The following is an 18,290-nucleotide window of genomic DNA, read 5'->3' as shown; positions in this document are numbered from 1 at the left end:
GAATTAGGTCGTCTGCAAATATTTTAGCACCGGGACCCCCACGGACATTCAGTGTGGTAAACAGGTTCAGAGGCAGCGCTCCAGGCCAGTAGCGACAGCACTTCCTGCCGGCTGTGCAAGGCGAACCAGCGATCCCTGGCGCGAGTGTGTCACTGCGTTTAGTCGCCTGATGACCTCGCATGTATTTAAGTTCAACAGTGGGTGTGACGGAATGAGGAAAGGTGCAGCTGACTCATATCGTTTCCTTGCGGCCTGGTGGTTGGGGATCACTAAATTACACTGTGTAGTGCAGGAGAGCTACACGCATGCGCACTAGGCAGAAAGAATGGAACTAAAACCCCACAACCCGGAAACAATCTCTCAACAGTATTTGTGTATTTTCTTTTTTTTCTCGGGATCAACTGGGAAAGTCTTAAAGATCGACTAGTCGATCGTGATCGACAGGTTGGCGACCACTAATCTAAGCCCACTACCAAGATCGAAGCTGTTTGGTAAAGAAAGAAAAAGGGGGAAAAAAAACCTTATCATATAGTGAAATATGTTATCAGCCAACATCTGTACTTTAACAGCAAATCAAAGGTTTTGAAAATAGTTCAAAAATGGTCCCCACAACGTTTGAAAGTCTTGACTAGATTCAGAAATTGAACAACGGATCTTCTCTAAATTTAAGTATGACATACGCTCAATGGTCATGTGATGTTGAGTAGGCAGAACAACATCCTTCCATTTAAGCAAGAGCACCCTCCTAGCTATAAGAGATATAAAAGCCAAAATGTGCAAATCATATGTCTCCAAAATAATATCTTTTCCTCCAACATTACCAAATAAGGCAGTCAAAGGGTTAGGCTTAAAATTTACTTTGAAAAGTACAGAGAAAGTTTGGAATACTTCCTTCCAGTATTTTTCAAGACTCGGACATATCCAAAACATATGAATTAGTGAAGCTTCTCCATTGTTACATCTATCACAATAGGGAGATATATCCGAATAAAAATTAGATAGCTTATCCTTGGTTGTGTGGGTCCTATGGACCACTTTAAATTGTAGGAGGGGGTGGCGGCCACATAACGAAGTGTTAACCAATTTTAAAATTTCATTCCAAGTTTCCTCAGAAATTGAAGTCTGTAAATCTTGTTCCCAGAGATTTTTAATTTTGTCTAAAGGAGCATTTCTCATTCCCAGCAACATGCCATAATTATTGGATATTGGACCATTATGAAAAGGTTTCAAATTAGAAATTACATCTAATTAAGTTCTTATCAGGACTTTTAGGAAATATATATAATTGAGATCACAGAAAGTCTCTAATTTGTAGATATCGAAAAAAGTAGGTTTTTTGGTAAGCTATATTTAGCTGACAGTTGCTTAAACGAAAAGAGACCTCCTCCAGCAAAAAAATCCTGGAAGCATTTAGTACCTAATCTATCCCATTCTTTAAAAACTAGATCGGTCATAGAAGGTTTAAAAAAAGCAGCAGCAGTTCAATGCAATGCATAATAGAGAAGGAAATAAATAAATAAATAGTTTATGAGGCCATTTGATTACAAATTTATTTGGTTCAGCACAACATTGTGGACCCAAGGGCCTTTTCCTGTGCTGTGCTGTTCTGTGTTCTATGTTTATCAACTCAAAATACACTAATCATAATTTGTTTAAATAAAAGATAATTCTGTGTCTTGATCATGTTTGAAAATCATCTTAATTTTAAACACACATGCCCTTGATCCAGTCTTGCAATTCGGACTAAAGGATTGTGTTGATAACCTTCCATATCCTTGCAGTGATTTGTTTGCAGCAACCTCTCCATTCTTTTGTAATGTGACATGTTTGGTCACCTTTGTGGACTCTCTATTCACTCCAGAGCTTAGGTGGCATTCAAGCTAGGGGGGAATTGTGAATCAGAATGGTGATTCAAAAATTCAAGTTGAAAAGACTATAACAACTTGGACTTTAAATTTTGAAAAGCAAGTCATCTGGGAGATTACTATACTCCTGCAGATATATTTTAATGCAGAAAATAAGTTTAAAATATACTTTTCTTAATACTTTCAAAGCAGTTTAAATGGCTTAATTATTTGACTGTAAAATCCTTTAGTATTTGTAGTCGTGGTGCAGTTGCCACAAAAACAGCTGTTGACTTGCAGATGATTTTAAGTTTAGCTAAAAACAATTTTCTCCCCCACCTGCCCCTTGCCCACCCCACTCTGCCATCCCCATTGATGACAGGAGGACAGTTTAGCCACTTGGCCGGGCAGTCTTCTTACGGATAACTCCTTACAATGTGATCATGGACTATCAGCTACGTCTGAAACACAGCAGGAACAGTCCACTTCAGATCAATCACAGGAGGTTAACCATTCCAAAGAAGAGGATTCTAGTAGTACATTTGTGATTGTGGAATGTGAGGGAATATTTTCAACACAGGAGATCCCTGAATTCTCTGAACCTCTGGAGTTAATCAAATGTGTAAGTGTTTTAGAAGTTGTCTTTCAAGTTGAAAACATTTTTGGTTTTTTAAAATATATTTTTACACGTTTTAAATATAGGGAAGGTCTGATCATTGTCAGAATCATTTTTTGCAGTATCAGTTCCAATGATATTTGCCTTCCATTATTTGTGTGAATTATCTGAAGTCAATTATAATAGGCTTATTGTGACAAAAGATGAAAACTTACCTTGTGTGCAAGGATAATCTGCCATCCCGGCCTGAATCACCACCATCTTCAAATTCTCATCTCAGTTGGAAACACAGTTTTATAGAAAACAGAGGCAAACATAACTTTCCTACATTATTTTAGCAAGGGGGAATTGGTTGAGTTTTCCCCTTGTTTACCCTTTGTTTACCCTGTTTTCCTACCCCATCACTGTCACTGGTACGAATATCTATTGCAGCAGTAGAGGGTAATAGAAGCTTTCATCTTCCAATTTAGCAGCTCAGCCACTGATTGAGGAAGGGAACAGTTCATTCAAACTTTCCTTCTAGCTTACCCCAGAAGTTATCTGAGTAAATATTTAAGTACTGCAGAACTAGTGGGGTTTGATTTTAACATCTTCTAGCATGCTCAGAAAACATGGTTAAGGTTGAACCTCATTCTTTCATCCTCTCCATCAGATACGTTTTGGTTGGGGTAGGGGGTAAGTTTATCAAATTTCCTCCTTAAACCTCTGTAACATCTCATAAGTGCTTTTTGACCAAAAGAAAATAGATTGCCATTTCTAAGGCTATGCCAGTTGGGTGGATTTTCTTTTAATTAATGCTTTCCATCACCTCTTGGTTGTGATTTACATAAGAACCTAAGAAATAGGAGCAGGAATAGGATCTGGCCTATTGAGCTTGCTTGGTCGTTCGTTAATGGCTGGTCTGCTGTGAACTCGGCTTCCTTTTCCCCATAACCCTTAATTCCCCTGCTATACAAAAATATATGTATTTAATGAGGTAGTCTCTACTGCTTCCCTGGGCAGAGAATTCCACAGATTTACTACTCTCTGGGAAAATCGGTTTCACCTCATTTGTGTCCTAAACCTATTTCCCTGAATTTGAGGCCAGTAAATCATTCCTCAAGTAAGGAGACCAGAACGGTATATAGTACTTCAGCTGTGATCTCAGTACTACCTAGTAAACTTGTAGCATAACCTCCGTGCTTATACAGTACATTCAATCCCTGTAGCAATAAAGGCCAAAATTCCACTTGCCTTCTTGATAACCTGTTGCACCCTCAAGCCAACCATTTGCAATTCATGCTCCCAAGTCCCTCTGCACACCAGCATGCTGTAATCTTTCAGCATTTAAATAATAATCCAATTGAATAGTTTTCCTTCAAAAGTGGATGAACTTGCATTTACCAATATTGTGTTCCATATGTTCCCAACTGAAGTCACTGAGTTAAGTGGAGACTTTTCACCTCCCATCCTTCACAATTGCATGTATGTTGGCTTTTCTCCTTGGTCATGCACAATTATGCTTCCAAGTATTTAATAATAGTGGGGTAAAGGGATGATTTTGATAGCATGACTTTGTCACCAGGTTATGGTAGAGTTCAGTTCCTGTGAATTGTTCATAAATCAAACAGCTCACAATTTGAAAAGGTGATTGTGAACCAGGTACCCGCACAGCAGCTGACAAACCCTCACACTGATCTGCCATATGTTTGTGAGCTGTACTGAAGTCAGGCATTCATACTCTGGGAGGGACTTGTATTGGAATCATTCAAATTTTTGTTTAAGGTTTTCATAGTGACTCACAATTTTGAACGTAAGCACATTTGAGAGAAAAGAAAACCTCAAAATGCTATTAAAATATTAATTTTGCTTATTCTTCATATTGAAGGAACCAGATGCGTGGTCTGACCTATCTTGCTTCGATTTACCGGAAGATATTGTCAAACAAGAGCCAGTAGAGACCTCGCAGCAGACTTTGACTGAATATCGCATTGATGCAAATACCATCTCAGACCTGAGCAAAAGTGCAAAGAAGGGTGAACTCATCCCCATGATCACCTCGCCAGTTGCAGGAAGCTTCAGCACTCCTCCAACAATCCTGCGGCGTAAGAGGAAAACAAAAATTACACTATCACCTGTTACTGAAAGCAATTCTAATAATAGTTTTACAATTATTGAAAGCAGCACCAGCAGTAGCATGACTCCAAAAAGTACCCCAGTGAAGACCTTGCCTTTCTCGCCATCGCAGGTAAAATTGCAATTGTATAGCTGACAAAGCAATGTAAGAATGGGCTATAACCTGCTGATAGTTATTTGGTGGGTCTGTAGTTGGTTAGCCCTAATGCCAGTGTTGTGCTGAAGATGAGATACAAGAGACTGCAGATGCTGGAATCTGGAGTAAAAAAATAACCTGCTGGAAGGATTGTGGGTCAAACAGCATCTTCCCTCTGCACGCTCAGTTGTAATGAAAGGATTCAACCTGAAACATCAACCTTCCCTTTGCCTTGATGAATGCTGCCTGACCCATTGGCTCTTACAGCATTTTATTTTGTGCTAATGATGCGAATTTGGCTGACCTGGATTGGCCTTTTGGGTTCAGTGGTATTCCATAGTCATCTGAGTTAGGCTATACGTACTTTATATTTGGCCCCCTTATGTTTCATACAACTATATTCATCCCATTTGTTGAAGTTCACAAGGTTATTTCAAACTTTATGTCAGCTAAATAAGGTATTGAATCATATAATATTGCTTATTTGAATTATTAATAGTTTTCAATGTCTTTAATAGTGGCCATTTGATAGGAGTGAAAAGGGCTTTTGATGCTCAGCCTAAGGTCTAGTCACTAGCCATGGTTCTTGCTTTAAAACTATTGGTGGCATTGCAGGCGCAATAGGTTAGCGCAGCTGCAGGATGAGTAGAGGGGGCGGAGATCACATGACATAGAGTCCAGCATACGATAAATCTTTATTACCTTTGAAGGGTTATGCACACAGACTTCCAGCAGGTGTATAAGAAGAATGCAGGTAGTGTCAGGGCCCTTTCCTTTGCAGTCAATACAGTCTCTGAATAAAGGTAAAATTAACTTGCATTCATCAACAAATTAATAGGTTTTAAATACCCAAAAAATGGTATTAGGTGTTAAGCTACTTCTGCTGAAGGTTATTGAAACTTAGAAATAGTAATAATTTTGAAATCACAAGGTGCAGTTGTTTAAACAATAACTGTCCTATTTAAACAGTGCACATGCAGAGATTAACTGAAATATGTAGTCTGAAAACTTATCATATTTATACTAGCTGTAATTAGTTCCTCAAATGTGTATGCATATTTAAGCATATTTGTTGGAAGAAAATTTGAGATGGAACTATAGCCAATCTCGTGAGTACTCAACTGATAACAAGAATTGAGCATAATTGGGTTTTAGTGTGAGTGATCAGTAGAATACTGTACAGGTGGTTAAACCAATTAGTAAACCTAGAACAAGAGAAAATCTGCAGATGCTGGAAATGCAAGCAACACACACAAAATGCTGGAGGTATTCAGCAGGCCAGGCAGCCTCTATGGAAAAGAGTACAGTCAACTTTTCAGGCTGAGACCCTTCAGCAGGACAGGAGAAAAAAAGATGAGTAAATTTAAAAGGTGGGGGGAGGGTAGAGAGAAACTCAAGGTGATAGGTGAAACTGAGAGGTGGGAAGGATGAAGTATAGAGCTGGGAAGCTGATTGGTGAAAGAGATACAGGGCTGGAGAAGGGGGAATCTAATAGGAAAAGACAGAGGCCATGGAAGAACCAGAGGGAGATGATGGGCAGTAAATCTACTGCTGCTTTATGTGGCCTATTATTCACTAAAAATATGATACAGCCACATTCAGATGATAATTATTTTGACGTTTTTATTTCAACCTTTTCATACCTTTTTAGCAGAATGGTTATTGGTCGGCAGGAAATCTGCCATTATTCCAGCAGCTTGGAGCCAGTACTTTTTTAATTTCAGGGAAGACTTTTACCTGCCTCCATTATTGTTATGTGGCACTGAGGTTGAGATCAGAATTTTAATACTTTCTTCCAGTTTCATTGATATTGCAAACAAGAATGCTCGAGATTTTAAGGAATTTTACTTAGAATTTCCTTTTGGATTTGTATAATCCAGCTCTAACTCTTGTTACTTACTCTTTTCTGTCCTTTGCTTTCCATAGATATATGGAGAAGATCTAATTCCTTTAAGCACTTGATTCTTAATAGTTGCTATCATATTTGTTTCTTTGGCATCTTCAGTTTAAATACAAGCAAGGTGAATACTTACAGTCACTGCAGGAAGGTTTTTCGGTTGGGTTTTGGAGAGTAGGTTCAAATTAATTCTGATACTCTGTATTTGAAAATGTACCTGTTAGATTTTGTACATACTTCCTGACAAGTAACAATAGGTTCCTTTTAAAGATGGAGCAAGGTGAAACCAGCCACTTGCTTCAAAGTCTACTGGAAAATATTAAAATACCTATCTTTTTTTTAAAAAAAAAAGCTATAAAACTTATTTTCTCATCTCAGTGTCCAGTTCCCACCTCCTTCCCTAATACCACATGCAATTAGACTTGCTGCATTTAGTTATGATTTTTTTGTGGTGTTCTGCTTTGGGCAGATGGGGTTTATCAGCCATGGTTGGCAGTTCATCTAGGAGAAGGAAAACACTGATCTCAAACCTCCACTGCCTTGCAGTTATACCCACTCATGGGCAAGGCTTCGGGATTAAACCCCGAGGGAAGAATCCAGAGCTGGAGACCCGAAGGCAGTCCTACATTGAGTTCAATGCTGACTGGCAACTCCTACGACGCTGCTGGTACCAAACTGTATCGGTCTTTGCAGTTCCTTTGGGTTCAACAGATGCACGGAGGGGAGAGCTTGCTCTCCATATTGTACTGCCCAGGCTTGCATATCTAGACACTTAGGACCCAATATCCATGGTCAACTCTGACTAACAGAAGCCTCAGACTCGGGCTTCAGTAGAATTTGTTTTTCACTGATGAGCATTTGGAGGTGCTGATTAGTTTGTCCATGATGTTTAGAGGACAATGAAGTTCTAAACTTTGATTTTGCATTCTTAGATCAATTAATAAGCATTACTTTGAATAAGTATGCCTTTATTATTATCAGATGTCATGTGCACATGGGTCAATATTCAGGTATGAGTATAAGGTTGAATAAAACAATATTTATTTTATAGTTTTTGAACTTCTGGACTAAACAAGACAATCTTGATATAGAGAATCCATCTCTTACCTCTACGCCAGTGTGTAGCCAGAAGATAATCGTTACCGCTCCACTTCAACGAGACTACACACCCAAAGTTCAGAAGGAGAACTCTGTGTAAGTAGCGGAGCTGGTTGTTAAACTCTTTGTTTATGTTATGATGCAATAGAATAAATTAACCAATTCATTATTTATTCTAAAGTATTTAGCACATGTAACATGCAATCCTGTTAATGATCTTATTTCATTTTCTCTTACACGAAAGATCAATTGTTGCTGAAACTGGAACTGTTCTGCTTATTCTGTCAACCTTTGAGCAAAGCCCTTCTGGAACTGCTGAAAGTTCCTTCTTTTTGTGAAAAAATGTTTGCATGCAATCAGTGTTCTTCTGCAGGCAACTAATGGTACATCACAAGACTTCCCTGAATCTTGCGAAAAGCATTATTTAATTTTCTTATGATCCTGAAAACCTAAGACTTTTTAAGACTATATGACTTCTATTCTTGTCTGCACAAGAAGATTTCAGCTTTTCTTTCTTTTTCCTGTCCTCTACCTTTTAGCTTCTGAACTTCCAAACCAAATTTATTTTTAAGTAAATTGATATCACATCCTGCTCTTGACCAGATGGGATTGTGTTTGTTGTTAATTTCCATTCTGATCTTGCTATTATATGGTCCTTTTCTATTTTTGCTGTTGGACTTAAAAACTATTCATTGAAAAGATCATGTTGATTTCAATGTACTTTCTCTCTTATTCTGTCTAAGGAAAATTTCATGGTCATGTAATTACTCTATCTCATTTTCATCTGTTCTGACCATCTCAGAATTTCTTTTTCTTCTGTCTTGGTTACCTTCACCATAATTGATAGGATGAATTGAATTGAATTGACTTTATTTCTTACATCCTTTACATACATGAGGAGTAAAAATCTTTACATTACATCTCCATCTAAATGTGCAATCGTAGTAATTTATAATAAATAGAACAGTCAAAGTAACATAGAAATACACTCAAATCAGCATGAGTTAATAAGTCTGATGGTCTGGTGGAAAAAACTGTCCTGGAGCCTTTTGGTCCTGGCTTTTATGCTGTGGTACCGTTTCCCGGACGGTAGCAGCTGGAATAGATTGTAGTTGAGGTGACTTGGGTCCCCAATGATCCTGCTGGCCCATTTAACACTTGCCATTGTAAATGTTCTGAATCATGGGAAGTTCACAACTACAGATGCACTGGGCTGTCCGCACCACTCTCTGCAGAATCCCGCGTTTAATGGAGGTACAATTCTCATACCAGGCAGTGATGCAGCCAGTCAGGATGCTCTCAGTTGTGCCCCATAAAAAGTTCTTAGGATTTAGGGGCCCATACCAAACTTCCTCAACAGTCTGAGGTGAAAGAGTCACTGTTTTGCCTTTTCCACCACACAGCTGGTGTGTGCAGACCACATGAGGTCCTTGGTGATGTGGATGCCGAGGAACTTAAAGCTCTTTACCCCCCTCAACCCCAGATACATTGATGTCAATAGGGGCTAGCCCGTCTCCATTCCTCCTGTAATCCACAACCAGCTCCTTTGTTTTTGCGACATTGCGGGAGAGGTTGCTTTCTTGACACCACTGTGTCAGAGAGATGACTTCTTCCCTGCAGGCCACCTTGTTGTTTGAAATAAGGCCAATCAGTGTAGTGTCATTGGCAAATTTAATTAGCAGATTAAAGCTGTAGGTGGTGACACAGTTATGGGTATACAGGGAGTAAAGGAAGGGACTTGGTACACAGCTCTGAGGACCTCCTGTGTTGAGAGTCAGAGGGGTGGAGGTGAGGGATCCCACTCTTACCACCTGCTGGCGATCTGATAGGATGTCCAGGATCCAGCTGCACAAGGCAGAGTCAAGGCCGAGGCCTTTGGGTTTCTTGTTGAGCCTGGATGGAATTATGGTGTTGAATGCTGAACTGTAGTCCAAGAACAGCATTCTCACATAAGCATCCTCCTCCTGTTTACCATGATCATTCCTTTTCCTGAACCTCTGCTCTCACTCCTCTAAGATACTGTTCCCCTTTTCTTCACTTTCACCTTGACAGCCTTCACTTTAAGCAATTTCCAAAACCTTGAACATGATGCTACGCACAGATTTCTGTGGTGGCTTATGGTTTTCCAAGTAGTCAATCCAGGTAACGATCGTGATAAAACTAAATAAACCAGGTCATAATCTTTGGCTTTGTATCCCCCTACTCCCTAAACAAAATATCACTGCAGATTTATTCATGAGGCTCATCTCTGTATCATGTCCACACTTTGGTTACCCTGTGTCATAAGTAAACCATTTTAGTTTGTTGGTTTTTATGATGATGGTGGCTGATTCTTCACTTGTGAAAATCAGGAGGGAAGAAGAGTCCACAGGAGTGACAACATGATCATTGGTGACTGTAGGGGTCAACTCTGGATCTGCAGACTCTGGAGCAGTAAGGACATGGGAACAGCTGGGATGTGGGCGCTTGGGTCTTAGAATCCTTGCTGTATCTCCTCTTCAACAGTCGCTCTTCTGGATCCTTCAAAATTCTTGGCTGCTCCATGGATCAGCATTCTCTAGTGGCCTCTTTCACAATTATACCATATAACAAAAATCAATCTTAAAAGGTTCCAATAAAAAATTTGTTTGCATTTAGTGTTTTTTTAATCTGCTTCAGAAATCAGATGATATGTAAGCAAGGTGTTGACTGGTATTTAGTTCACAAGTTGAATGGTTTTCACTTGTGAATTAAAAGTTCTTAAAACCTACCTGTGCAGATCCTCTGGAAGTTAAAAATTGATGTTTGGTTCTTTGCCCCATTCCCAAATTTTAGAAAACAGAAAACCTACAATACATTACAGGCCTTTCGGCCCATAATGTTGCACCGACCATGTAACCTACTCTAGAAGCTGCCTAGAATTTCCATACCGCATAGCTCTCTATTTTTCTAAGAAAAAGTTTCGTGCACTTTGTTGGAAATGCCATATTTCTCATGAAATATTAAAATTTTGAAGAGTAACATGGTAAATTTTAAACAAAATGCTGGTGGAACGCAGCAGGCCAGGCAACATCTATAGAAAGAAGTGCAGTCGACGTTTCAGGCTGAGACCCTTCGTCAGGACTATATGAAAGAAGAGATAGTAATCTCTTCTTTCAGTTAGTCCTGCTGAAGGGTCTCAGCCTGAAACGTCGACTGTACTTCCTCCTGTAGATGTTGCCTGGCCTGCTGTGTTCCACCAGCATTTTGTGTGTGTCGCTTGAATTTCCAGCATCTGCAGATTTCCTCATGTTTGCGTTGGTAAATTTTAAAGCTATGTTTATAGGTTTTTCTCCAGCTTCTCTTAAAACAAATGCTTTACCTGTTTAATTTTGTTAACTTCAATAGGAAGAAATACTGGGTTATTATACATTTCCAAAGTGCTCCAACCATATGTTCTAGTAGATGAGGGAATATGAAAAATGCTATGTATTATTTCTGAATTTTATAGATTTCGAACACCCAGAAGTCACAGATCTCTTTTGGACAGTACACCAAGAACACCCACACCATTCAAAAATGGACTGGACAAATGTGGAGTTGCAAAGCCTCAAGTATGTATTCTTTTAGGCGAAATTATGCCTCTCCTTGTCTATGTATTTATGAGTTGTGTTTTAATTGTTTATCCATCTCTTTTCCTGATTTCAATTTAGCATCCAGTACCTCAGTTTGAAGAAGATCTAAAAGAGAGTTTGAAGAGCATTTTGCAGGAAGATGAAACCCATTTAGTTAAAAGAAAGGAGCATGGGGTTAGTACTTGCATTTAGTCATCGAGTATTGCTTGCACCATTTTGTTTTTGATTTTAATTGTGTTCATCAATCCACATTTTAATTTAAATCTTTAAATATATGTTAACATCTAGTTGTTATACATCTGTTTTGTATTGTCCATTACGTCTAGATTAAGTTGTTCAATATAACAGTAGCTCCCTGTTGATAAATTACATTAATATCAGAAGATCACCCTGCTTTATGATGAAGAATGACTTGTTAAGAAAACTCCTTTATTCTGCTACAAAGCTGTCAAATAGGTAAATAAATTGAATGAACAGAATGCCCTATTTTATAAACTTTATGGCTTCTGCAATGCACACCTGCTGTGAGGCATCAAAATTTATTTATTCTAAACTTAACCAATCTTCTGAAGGTTATTATGATCAGCGGAGTTAGAAAGCATTGAAACAGGTCCTTCTGTCCAATGTATGTTTCTAATTTATTGATGCTGACCAAGGTGTCTACCTGAGCTTGTCCCATTTGGTCCATATACCTCAAAACTTTCCTGTACAAGAACTTGTCCATGATTTATCAGTAGAAGGAACAAGCAAAGGCATTGAAGAATCATTGTGCAGGATGTATGAAGCCAATCTATGGGTTTTCTCTGAAAGTCTCGCCAAAGGGTTGCCTCAGTGGGATAACCTTTAAATAGAACATGAAATACTGGAAATATCCAGCAGGTCAGGCAGCGTCTGTGGAAAGAGACACAAAATAAGGTTACAGGGCTTTTATCTTGTAACACAATATATAAATAGCTTATTAAGTAGACCATTTTGGGTAACAGATCCTCAATTTAATATGTATAATATTGTGTAATTGGTTTAAAGTTCTGCAGTTAAGCCTGTTTGTGAAACCTCACTGGAGCTCGCTATTCATTGTATAGCTACACAGGCCGCTTATGAAGAAAGTACGAAAGTCACTTGCTTTGGACATCTTGGAAAAGGATGGGTGCGGTGCAAGTCAGGCTACATCAAATACTATCAACATGCACACACAGGTAAATTACGCTTGTAGGATGTAAAAGATGTGAGTTCAGCAGTAACTATTAACTTAAACTTGTGACATTTTAACTGCTAGAATTATCTGTTTGAAGCAATCATACAGAATCAGTGTTCTTTCTCCAGTAACTGAGATGGCGTGGCATTGTAGTGGTTAGTGCATTGCTTTACAGTGCTAGCTGTAAGGACAGGGTTCAATTCCCACAACTGTCTGTAAGGAGTATATTCTCCCTTGACCACCTGGGTTTCCCCTGAGTGCTGCAGTTTCCTCCCACATTCTATGGTTGGGTTAGTGTTCTGTGTACATTAGAAGAGTGGCAACACTTGAGGGCTGTCCAGTACAATCCTCACTGATTTGATTTGACACAACAAAAAAAAAGCATTTTACTGTATGTTTTGATGCACATGAGGCAAATAAATAAATAAAGCTGAAGTAATTTTGTTTTGTTCGCTGTTTAGCTCTCTTCTAAACAGTTGCATAGAAGTTTGCTCTTGAGATTTGATATTTGGCCAGTTGCCAATCAACAGATTAATTAATCAGATCACTAATCTGTGACTTAGTACGGTACTTTGTTGGAAAAATGGATGGATGGTTATTCCTTTCTTAGGTAGGTTGGAGAAACAGTGAAATGAAGATCTTCAACTAAGTGCCTGTATTCATCATGGAACTTCTTGCATGCTTTTCTCTACATATCATTCTTGGCCCAGTCAGCAGTTTTAAGCAAGTCCAGATTTAGTTTCTCCCCAGTAATAATGTATGAAGCACAGGTTTCACCTTTATGCGGCAAGTACGAGGAATAAGAGAGAGCTTTTCTGAAGGTACTGGCTGGGGACCAGTCTCTTGAAAGACCACGTAATCAGGGATATAGATAATCCTTGCATCTCTCGACCTCAATAATTTGCCAAGATGGATTTGGCACAAAGATGGTCATGATTTTATTGAATGGTGGAGTAGGCTTGAAAGTTCAAATTGTGCCATCCTTTTATTTGCAATCTTTGTATGCTTGGTGCTTAATCATTTGTGTTAGAGTAATTTCTGGGGCTCAGTTGAATTTCGGTAGCTAAATTGAAGTCTTCAAATTGAAAACATTTTCCAGCACCAGGTTTATGATGCACTTGTCTTTCATAGAAGCAAACAGAAGACTCCTTATCAAGATCTTTAAACAACTCTTCAAGTAAAAAGGATGATACTCTGGATAGAGGTTTTATTATACCCAATAAGGAGGCTAGTTTTTCTTTGAAACAATATAACCTAGAAACTCCAAAATGGGTAAGTAATTTTATTAATTGGAAGTCTCCTTTTAGTTGGATTATTATAAAGTATGATGTGTGTAATTTAACATGGTCCTTTTCGCTTACTGTTAATTTTTCTCTATGGGTTTTAATCCCCATAAGCACTTTTGGTTTTTCTTTTACACGAGATTCTGCAGATGCTGGAAATCCAGGATAATACACATAAAATTTGGAAGAACTCAGCAGATCAGGCAACATCTATGAAAATTAATAAACAGTTGACATTTCAGTCCGAGACCTTCATCACTGGGTCCAATCCCTGATAACTACATGTGGAGGAAGTGTGCTGGACTTCAGCTCCTGACTGATAGGGTCAAGGAACTGGAGCTGGAGTTGGATGCACACAGAACCATCCAGGAGGCTGAAGACTTCATAGATGAGACTTTTACTGAGGTGGTCACACCCAGAATGCAGGCTTCAGATAATAATGGATGACCAGAAATAGGGCGAGTAAGCAGTTATTGTGGTTATTCCCCACAGCAACAAATATACCCCTTTGGATACCGGTTGGGTGGGGGAGGAGTGGGTTGACGTATCAGGATATAGCAACAGCAGCCAGGCCGATGGCATTGTGGACAGCTCTGAGGCTTAGCAGGAAAAGGTAACGCTAGAGCAATAGTGTTAGGAGGCTCAATAGTTAGGGGGACAGACAGCAGATTCTGTGGCCACAAAAGAGAAGCTAGGATGGTGTGTTGCCTCTCAGATGTTAGGGTCCAGGATGTCTCAGAGCAGCTGCAGAAGATTCTCAGGAGGGAGGGTGAGCAGCCAGATGTTGTGGTGCATGTTGGCACCAATGACATAGGTAGAAAGGGAGAAGTCCTGTGCAGTGGGTATAGGGAGTCATCGAGGAGACTGAGGAGCATGACCTCCAAGATAGTAATCACTTGATTATTCTGGTTTATTCTGCTTACTCTGGAATTCTTTGAAGAAATAGCAGGCAGAATAGACAAAGAAGAATCAGTGGGCGTTGTTTATTTGAATTTTCAAAAGTCCTTTTACAAGTTGCTGCATATGAAGCTGCTTAACAAGGTGAGAACCCATGGTATTGCTGGAAAGATACTAGCATGGATAAAAGATTGGCTAACTGGCAGGTGGCAAAGAGTCGGAATAAATAGGGCTTATTGCGGTTGGTTGCTGGTGACTAGTGGTGTTCTGCAGGGGTTGGTATTGAGACTGCTTTTCACATTAAATTTCAACAATTTGGATGACCAAATTAATGGATTTGTGGCCAAGTTCACAAACAATACAAGGAGAAGTGGAGGGGCAGATAGTGTTGATGAAGCAGGGAGTCCTTTTGCAGGATTCCCTAAAGGTTAACCTGCAAGTTGAGTCAATGGTAAGGAAGGGTTTGTATTCATTTCGAGAGGACTATAATATAAAAGCAAAGCATTGGAAAGACCACATTTGGAAAATGATTATGAGACTGAAAGAGTTAATGTATGAGGAGTGTTTGATGTCCCTGGGCCTGTACTCGCTGGAGTTTAGAAAAATGAGGGGGGAGTGTCTCATTGAAAGGCCTAGATAGAGTGAATATGGGAGGTTGTTTCCTACTGTGTGTGAGTCTAGGACCAGAGGGCCTAGAATTGAGAGGTATGTCCATTTAGAACAGGAATGTCCTTTTGGAACAGAGATGAGGAGGAATTTTTTTTAACCAGAGGGAGGTGAACCTGTGGAATTCATTGCCATGGGCAGTTATGTAGGTCAAGTCATTGAGTATAATTAAAGCATAGTTTGATAGGTTCTTATAATTTGGGGTGTCAAAGGTTACTGTGAGAAGGCTGGCGAATGGGGCTGAGAGGGATAATAAATCAGCCATGATGAAGTGGTGAAGCAGGCTCAATGGGCAGACGGGCCTAATTTTTACTTCTATATCTTATGGTCTAAATTTGGTGTATAGTCAGTGAATGAAGGCATTCTCTTTCAAATTGATTCATGATATTAGGAGCATCATTAAAAATGCTTTCTGTTTTTTTTCTTAACTAGCTCCAAGTCCTGGGCCAATGTTGCTGTTCCTTCACAAACGAGGAAATCTGCAGATGCTGTTTCTTCTAAATATTTCTTTCTGTCACAAGGAATTCTGTCCTGAGATTATAACAATCAAGATTAAGCAGATTTGCAATTTTGTGCATGTACCCAAGATATAAATGATTGACCATTTCCAAATATTGTAGTCAACCTATTCAGACAGACAGACATAGTTTATTGATCCCGAGAGGAAATTGTTTTGTTTCCCAAGGGGAAACACCAGAGTTAGAACATAGAACACTGTAGCACAGAACAGACCCTTTACCCCATGATGTAATACTGGCCTTTAAACTTACTTAATAATCAATCTTAACTCTTCCCTCCTACATAGCCTCCATTTCTCTAACAGCCAATTGCCTATCTAAGAATTTCTTAAATGCCTCTAAGTATCTGCCTCCATCACTAGCCCTTGCAGGGTGTTCCACACCCTCACCATTTGTGTAAAGAATTTAACTCTGACAACCACCTCCCCCCCCCCCCCCCCCCCCCCCCGTAGGTTCCTCCATTCATCTTAAACTGATGTCCCCTTGTATTAGCAATTTCTGCCCTGGGAAAAATGTCTCTAGTTAATAGACCATAGACCACAATTCATTGTTCAACATTGGCTAATTTTTAGTAAGAGGATCTTTAACAAAAAGTTATTTGTGATCTCTAATCTGTTTGCCCTGTTAATGTTTGCAGATGAGTAGTACTTGGGAAGCAGTAGTCTGTGGAAGAACAAAGGATCAGCTAATAATGACTGAGAAAGCCAGGAAGTATTTAAACGCCTTCAAATCTACACACACCTCCAGGACTTTGATTTTATAATGCTATACGGGATACTCTAATGGACTACCTATTCTAGTCAAAAGGATTATCTGGTGGAATGCTTGCAAGCAAAATGTTTTAAGTGAATCCATAAAACGAGAAGTTCCAGCATCAGTTTATGTCCTTACTGTAAAGGAAGAGATTATTCCAATGACTGATTTTGTAAAACAACTATTTCATATTAGTATTTCACAAGTTCCAGAGCATAAGAGTATTATTTGTGATTGTACTGTATTTTGTTTCCAACAGGAGAATCTTGCATTAACACATTAACTTCAGATTGTCCTCTTCACCAGAAAATATCAATACTGAACAATTGCTGGGCAAGATAATTTGTACATCGTGTTGTGACTGTGATGTGTTCTTCAATGATGATATCATGCACCTGTGTTTCTAAGGTGCATTGTTTTGACTGCTTAGAAGGTTTTATCACTAAGCAGAGACACAAAACTGCTGAACATCTCGCCAATAGTAATGTGAATTGAGAAATTACCCCTTAGTAAAATTTCTCATTTTAGAACTCTTTGCCAAGAGATGTGCATTTCTTTTCAATAGCTAATTTTTTCCCCCAGTACACATGTTAAAGCATAGTAGTTCTTTGCTCATTAGCTGGCAGCTGAGTTCTAAGTATTTTCCAAAATTGACAATTTGCAAAGTATAGCTTTTTTTTGTTCCTGACTTACCCTTCCAGGTTTGTTAAAAGTAATGATTTTCAAATTACAAAGGTGTAGATATTTGTGAACTTAAATTTGTTGTTTTTTAAATGTTAATAAAACAGTTCTGTAAAAAAATATTTCTGAAAGGTTCTGTTCCAGAAACCGTTCCAGAATTAACTTTGTGTATAGTGTAGTATGATTTTATAAATAAGAAATTAATACAGAGTAGTGGGCATTAAATCTGTTCAGTATCCATGCAGGCTTTTCCCCACATTAAATTACATCATGAATATACCAACATCCAAATAGAATTTAAGAGTCCACCTGTTTTAATTTTTTTTAGTAGCCATGCAGCACCTTTTATTGTTTTAAAAAATCTTGTGCTGTGCTCTCCAGCTCATCTGTGATGGTGTTTGTGTTGCGTTTGGGGAACTATTTTCCATTCTGCTTCTTGAGATCTTTAGCCACTCTGCCCAGAGTCTTACCATTAATACTATATTCTGCTATCATATTTGACCTACCAAAATGAACCACCTCACACTTATCTGGGTTGAAGTCCATCTGCCACTTCTGAGCCCAGTTTTGTATCCTATTGATGTCCTGCTGTAACCTCTGACAGCCCTCCACACTATCCACAACACCCCCAACCTTTGTGTCATCAGCAAGTTTACTAACCCATCCCTCCACTTCCTCAACCAAGTCATTCATAAAAATCACAAAGAGAAGGGGTCCCAGAACAGATCCCTGAGGCACACCACTGGTCACTGACTTCCATGCAGAATATGACCCGTCTACAGCCACTCTTTTCCTTGTGTGTGCAAGGCAATTCTGGATCCACAGGTCAGGCAACATTTATGGAGGGAAATAGAAAAGTTGCTGATTTGGACCAAGACTTTATCAGGACTGAACTCCCCAAGCATTTTTTGTATGTGTTGCTCAAGATTTACAGCATTTGCAGAATCCTTTGTGTTTAGGGTTGTTAAAGTATAGGGCCGCTCTAGGACAAAGGAGGG

General features: G+C 39.0%; 1 protein-coding gene across 2 annotated transcripts in view; it reads left to right on the top strand.

Annotated features, from left to right (window-relative positions):
- Positions 1 to 17,141, top strand: part of mybl2b (v-myb avian myeloblastosis viral oncogene homolog-like 2b) — a 61,498-nt gene extending 44,357 nt beyond the window's left edge. Inside the window, exons 8-15 of one of the 2 annotated variants that reach the window (XM_073061979.1) lie at positions 2,227 to 2,466; positions 4,328 to 4,687; positions 7,660 to 7,802; positions 11,176 to 11,278; positions 11,378 to 11,473; positions 12,382 to 12,495; positions 13,626 to 13,766; positions 16,496 to 17,141. In XM_073061979.1, coding sequence (XP_072918080.1) covers positions 2,227 to 2,466; positions 4,328 to 4,687; positions 7,660 to 7,802; positions 11,176 to 11,278; positions 11,378 to 11,473; positions 12,382 to 12,495; positions 13,626 to 13,766; positions 16,496 to 16,621 — 1,323 coding nt within the window. In that variant the 3' untranslated portion in view covers positions 16,622 to 17,141. The remainder of the gene's footprint in view (positions 1 to 2,226; positions 2,467 to 4,327; positions 4,688 to 7,659; positions 7,803 to 11,175; positions 11,279 to 11,377; positions 11,474 to 12,381; positions 12,496 to 13,625; positions 13,767 to 16,495) is intronic. The other variant, XM_073061980.1, reaches the window with a different exon arrangement.
- Positions 17,142 to 18,290: the final 1,149 nt, after the last annotated feature.

The sequence above is a fragment of the Hemitrygon akajei genome, chromosome 11 (genome assembly GCF_048418815.1).
Source record: "Hemitrygon akajei chromosome 11, sHemAka1.3, whole genome shotgun sequence".
NCBI classification, from domain to species: domain Eukaryota; kingdom Metazoa; phylum Chordata; class Chondrichthyes; order Myliobatiformes; family Dasyatidae; genus Hemitrygon; species Hemitrygon akajei.
This window is presented reverse-complemented; position numbering and strand designations above follow the sequence as displayed.